General features: G+C 43.4%; 1 protein-coding gene across 2 annotated transcripts in view; it reads left to right on the top strand.

Moving 5' to 3' along the window:
* The first annotated feature begins 1,281 nt into the window (after nucleotides 1-1,281).
* Nucleotides 1,282-6,000, top strand: part of jph1b (junctophilin 1b) — a 120,249-nt gene continuing 115,530 nt past the window's right edge. The window contains exon 1 of one of the 2 annotated variants that reach the window (XM_043689158.2): nucleotides 1,282-1,941. In XM_043689158.2, the coding sequence (XP_043545093.2) occupies nucleotides 1,563-1,941 (379 nt within the window). In that variant the 5' untranslated portion in view covers nucleotides 1,282-1,562. The remainder of the gene's footprint in view (nucleotides 1,942-6,000) is intronic. The other variant, XM_043689157.2, reaches the window with a different exon arrangement.

Genomic DNA, 6,000 nt, shown 5'->3' with positions numbered 1-6,000 from the left:
AGGTTTGGATGCATCTGTTGAAGGTTTGTTCAACTTTACTAGATCCCTCATTTCATCCCAAGTCACAAAGGTGTTTCAAATACAATGCTGACTGCTCCTTCAAAATCTTTAAAACTTTAATTTACACTTCGGGACTGTTACGCTGGTTAATTTTGTACTCAAATCACGCGTGGATTTTTTTTCCTTCACTTTATGTGTTTCTTTTGGTGTCTCAATAATGTTATTTTCATATTTTCAATTCGTTTGAATTTTCACCCATTTGCGTCTCACTGGCTGCTCGACATGTTACACATCTCAATAGCAGTTTTCCAATTTTATGTTTAAATCTCTCTTCGGTATTGAATTTTAAGTCTTTACTTCCTCCCCCTCGCTCATCCATTAGGCTCTTGTCCCTACTCTTCACCTTTAGTTTTTCTCTATCCGTGTTGTTGCTTCCTACATGTTCATTTTTCACTCATTCTTTTGCTGGGAGCCTTTTTCTTCCCGATTCTCTCCACGTTTGTGTTTTGTCTGCAAGAGTTGACTTAACTGTCTTTTTGATTACCCTTGCAAGGTCAGAATTACCAATCGCTGTGCACACACCACCGGGACAGATACAGTGACTCTAAGTCACTCCACACTGTTCCCCATGATGCGTGAATGCCCACTTTCTTCAATTACACAAAAGAAAAAAAAACTGCGGATGCTAACACTTTGAAACTAAAGTAAACATTGCTGGAGAAACTCAGCAGGTCTGGCAGCATCTAGGGACAGGAAAATCTTCCAGCATCTGCAGCCCTTGTTTTTTTACCTAGCATCTAGGGACAGTCCAGTGACACCTCAGGACAGTCCAGTGACACCTCAGGACGGTCCCCACTATTCGACTTCCTTAAACAACACAAAGGATTCTGAAAGAGAGATAAAAATAACTCAGCAGGTTTAGGTGCGTCTGGGAGGGGGGGGGGGGGGGGGAGGAGAGAGAGAAAACCGAGGTTGAGGTTTCGAGTCTAGTGCCTCCCTTAGTGCCCTTTCTCGCTGGTTTCTTAGCGACTCTTAGCCATGCCCTGAGCCAAACTCTCACCGCGCCTGTCAGTCTCTGTTAGGCACTCTGCCAATTACCCGCTGTAAAACGCCTCTCTCCATTAGCGGGGCTGGGCTGCGCTGCACCGATATCTAGTCGATCATCCAACTACCCCCCTCCCTCCCTTTCCCCAGCGTCCTCCCTGTCCTTCCTGCGCCTCTTGCCCTCCGATTCCAGTGGCAGGCAGCCCCCACCCTCCTCCCTGAGCAGTAGGCGCCCGCCTTTCTCCGGTGTCTCTCTCCAGTAAGGGATGAGCCCGCCTTCCCTGGCCGGCTCTCCAGTTAAAGGCAGCGGACCCGCCTCCCTGGCGGTCTCTCCACTCAGGCGCCCGCTGCACTTGCCTTGGTATTTTATTTTGTAATTCCTCCCTCCTTGCCCTCGCACACGAGCTGCTTTTCACCCACCCACCCACCACCACCACCTTCCCCACCCCGCCCCCCCCAACCCTGCCCTTGCTCCCTGTCCCTGAGCCCGCGCTCGGTCCGTGTGCACCGCTTCATGCATGACTGGAGGAAGGTTTGATTTCGCGGATGGCGGGAGTTACTGCGGTGGATGGGAGGACGGCAAAGCCCATGGACACGGCATCTGCACCGGGCCGAAGGGCCAGGGCGAGTACAGCGGCTCCTGGGCTCACGGCTTCGAGGTGGTGGGAGTGTACACCTGGCCCAGCGGCAATACCTACCAGGGCTACTGGACTCAGGGCAAGCGCCACGGGCTGGGGGTAGAGACGAAGGGTCGCTGGTGTTACCGCGGCGAGTGGACACACGGCTTCAAGGGCAGGTACGGGCTCCGTCAGAGCCTCAGCAGCCCGGCCAGGTATGAAGGCACATGGAGCAATGGGCTGCAGGACGGCTACGGTGTGGAGACCTACGGAGACGGCGGTGAGTAACCGGCAGAGCCTCCCTCCTCTCAGACTGACTCCTCAGCTCAGGAGCAAAGCGGCTACTTCACCTGAGCAGGAACTCAACCATCACCTCACTGCAGTCAGACTCCCAACACAATGGGGCGGGATCTTCAAGGGGAGCGTGGAATTTCCGAGATATTCCAGCCGCGAGGAGAGGCTAAAGTTCCTTTCCCTCCCATCTCTCTGTCCTCTTTCCCCAATCACACCACCTCATCTCTCTCATCTCTCTCCTCCTCTCTCCCCACTGTCTATCTCTCTCTCCCCACTGTCTATCTCTCTCTCCCCACTGTCTCTCTCTCTCCCCACTGTCTCTCTCTCCCCCCTCATCTCTCTCTCTCTCCCCCCTCATCTCTCTCTCTCTCCCCCCTCATCTCTCTCTCTCTCCCCCCTCATCTCTCTCTCTCTCTCCCCTCATCTCTCTCTCTCCCCCCTCATCTCTCTCTCTCTCCCCCCTCATCTCTCTCTCTCCCCCCTCATCTCTCTCTCTCTCCCCCTCATCTCTCTCTCTCTCTCCCCCTCATCTCTCTCTCTCTCCCCCTCATCTCTCTCTCTCTCCCCCCTCATCTCTCTCTCTCTCTCCCCCCTCATCTCTCTCTCTCTCCCCCCTCATCTCTCTCTCTCTCTCCCCCTCATCTCTCTCTCTCTCTCCCCCCTCATCTCTCTCTCTCTCTCCCCCCTCATCTCTCTCTCTCTCTCCCCCCTCATCTCTCTCTCTCTCTCCCCCCTCATCTCTCTCTCTCTCTCTCCCCCCTCATCTCTCTCTCTCTCCCCCCTCATCGCTTCCTCTCCTCCCCTCTCTCTCTTCCCTCTCCCCTCACAGTCCCACGAGTCCAGGGCTTTCCCTCCCGCGCTCCGCAAAGTTAGTCCAACTTCCACCTCCTCGTCCTCCCTTTTCCCGGTGAGACTCTGTCAGATTTATAGAGGCGAAGTGACCCTGTTGGTCATTTCACACGAATTGTTTGGGATTCCCTCCGATGTCTATGAAGTCGTCTGAGGATTCGGGACAGGGGGCTGTGTAATTCTTTATTTATTTTATTTATTTTAATTCACGAGCGAACAGATGAGAGTCGAAACTGGATTACATCCTTATTCATTCCACAGTAAGGGAGCATGTTGTGGCGGTATCGAACTAGTTTTTCTCCCCCCTCCCCCCTCCCCCCTTTAAGTGCAGACAGCTCGGTGAAATCTATAGATGTACAAAACGTGTGAACTATTCCCAGAACCCAAGGTGTCCAAATTACTACATAATTTCACTGAATTATTGTCTACATTTAAAAAAACAAAGTCAGTAAATTTTGGAGCCGCTGAGTAAACGATAGTCAAATGCTACAACATATGCCTGTATTTGTATAACACATCTCCAGCAACAGCTGAAGAAGTGAATAACTGGTGGGTGTATGTTCCTTGTCAAACGCCTCCAAAAGAAGTAATGAAAATGTATGTGGGGCAAGGGGGGGAAGTTCCATACGTTTAATCATCGCGGTACAATTGCATAAAGATCATTGTAGTAGATAATTTGAATTAATATTAATAACTTCAAACTGGACCATTCTTTAATGTGGTCATAAATTTATGTTTGTAAAAGCTTTGCTTTTGAGGATGAATGAACATAAACACCTTTATGCATACTTCGAAGAAAAAAATAAACATTTGAATATTGTCTTTTGCTTCATTGCCAAAATACTGTAATAGACACTAAAATGACTGTAGTCATTCATTTTTTCCATTTAAATCCACTGATATCGAATTTCCTGTATTTTGTGTTTCCATAGTTTTGTCCCAAGTTGCCTGAGTAGTCCCTTCCAGTTTTGTTTTGCTGCTGGCACAGTGTGCTACAGCTTGGCCATGCAGATTTATGACTGGCACTTAAATGTCATCCAGTGCGAAAGTGTAGTACGTATCATAAATTGAACAACCATTTATGAAAAGGTATATTTATTTACCAAATTCAATATTTGAGGCACGTTCATTTTGGGAACACTTAAGCATATTCTATATTATGAAAATACATGATAAATTAAAAGCTGTATCTGTGTATGCCACAGAATTGGTATTACCTGAAGGCAAAGATACAGCTCTTAATTTATCATGTATTTACATAATATAGATTATGATTACATGTTCCCAAAATGAAAGTCATTGGAATATTGAATTCCCATCTAGAACCAGAACAGATTATTTGCAGGAAAAGAAGCCAAAATTATTCATGTTTGTTGTTAATCCGAATCCTCCAGACATCATGACCAGATTCGTCATAGGCAATCACTCAAGAACAATTGCAATCCTAAGTAATTATTTGTACTGTTACAGCCTCATGCTTCATTTTCACAAAGGTGATTTTTATTTTTAAATATGCATTGTGAAAAAGTCGCAGATGTGCTAACAGAGAAATTTCTTGAGATTAAAGTGTAGCATATGTCACTGCTGCAAGTGCTACAAGTTATTCAAAAGATACACAATGAATAGAATATTCATTTTAACGTTTTGCAACTTTAAAAATTTGGAACCATAATTTCACTTCCATCTTAAAAGCAACAGATCTGACCATAATTACAAATGCATGTTCAATCAATTTGAAGTATGGAGCAAGGTGCCTCAAAATGGCCCAATAATAAAGTGCTGGAATATACAGAATAAGCTTTCTGTATTGAGTTAGCTAAAGCAAAATTGGTTGTATGGGTGCTACAATGTACTTAAATATTCACGAATTAGAGAGGAAAAGAGATTGTTGTATTCCCACTCACTGTCTTGAAATTTCTGATATGTCTATGTTAGCTACAGTCTAGATTAGGATGGTCAGTTTAGTCCTTTTGAGATTAAATAGAGAAAAAGCAACTTTCATCGTTTACTACCAGGCTGCTGAGGTCTGTGGGATTATACTGCAGCATAAATTGCGTGTGAGAGTGGAGAGGAAACTCTGGGGAAACAAAATAAAGTTAGGATACTATTAGTCTTTTAATTAGAAGTTACGTAGTTTCACAGTGATTTAAAAAAAATAAAAATATGTTGAGTACAGACACTTTTTCTTCCCTAATAAGGAATATTAATATTCATTCACTGTTGCTGCAATGAAACTTTATAAATTAAACTTTATAAAACTGAATTCATCTCATTTATTTCCTCGAAGAGGAGCACTTTAAATTTTGTTGTTCCTTCAAGCTCTGAAACTTTTTTTAAAAATGTAAAACTAGCATTTAGTTTTTAAGAAAAAAAACTGTGAACCTGCTTCAACATCTATGTTCAAGTAAACTGTTTTGTCAGCCATCTCCTAATGGAAAGAACTAGAGTTTATCGAGGTAGTTGAGTGTGATCAGGTCATCAACTAAAAATAGTTTTCTAACTTACAAACTCATGTCATCATTGACCAAAATATCCAACTTGGAATACTCAGTGTGACATTTAAACACACTCACAAACATAAGACATAATCAATATCGCATCAAAAGAGAATATAATAAGGTTTATGTGGCTATGGATTGAAATTAAAAGCTGGTACATATTTATTGCACGTAATATTAAGATTGTTGCGAACATTTAAGCCCTTTAGTAAGCAATCCTGGAATGTAAAATCCTCAATACATTTCAAAATCATGCAGAAGTAATATTGATTTGTATCCAGAATGCACCAATGAGGCAAAAATATGAGCATGTAAATGAGTTATTACATTATCCATTCCTGATCCTTAGTATTACATTATAATTATTCAGATCTATTGATTTAAATTCCAGTCAATCATTATTAACTTTATATTTTTAGCTGAACAAGCATATGTTTAAAAGGAAATTTCTGGTATTCGGAACAATTATTCTTGAATAAATCAGTACACACTGTACCTAATGTGCATAATTGGTTCTCTCTGGAAATGTGGCCAAGGGTGTTCACAATTATAGAACTTAATTTGGAAAAGTTAACCAAGGGGTACTGTCTGATTTAAATACAACCTTTCTATGGCTAGTCTAAAGAAATTGATTGCTTGAGGTAGTATGGTGTTCACCTTGAGTTTTGGTTATGGACAAATCAATTCTATTTTAAAAT

Source organism: Chiloscyllium plagiosum, unplaced genomic scaffold (genome assembly GCF_037043375.1).
Source record: "Chiloscyllium plagiosum isolate Xiang-an unplaced genomic scaffold, Cpla_swu_hap1 HiC_scaffold_4, whole genome shotgun sequence".
Classification (NCBI taxonomy): domain Eukaryota; kingdom Metazoa; phylum Chordata; class Chondrichthyes; order Orectolobiformes; family Hemiscylliidae; genus Chiloscyllium; species Chiloscyllium plagiosum.
Note: the sequence above shows the minus strand (reverse complement) of the source record. Positions and strands in the feature narration are given on the sequence as shown.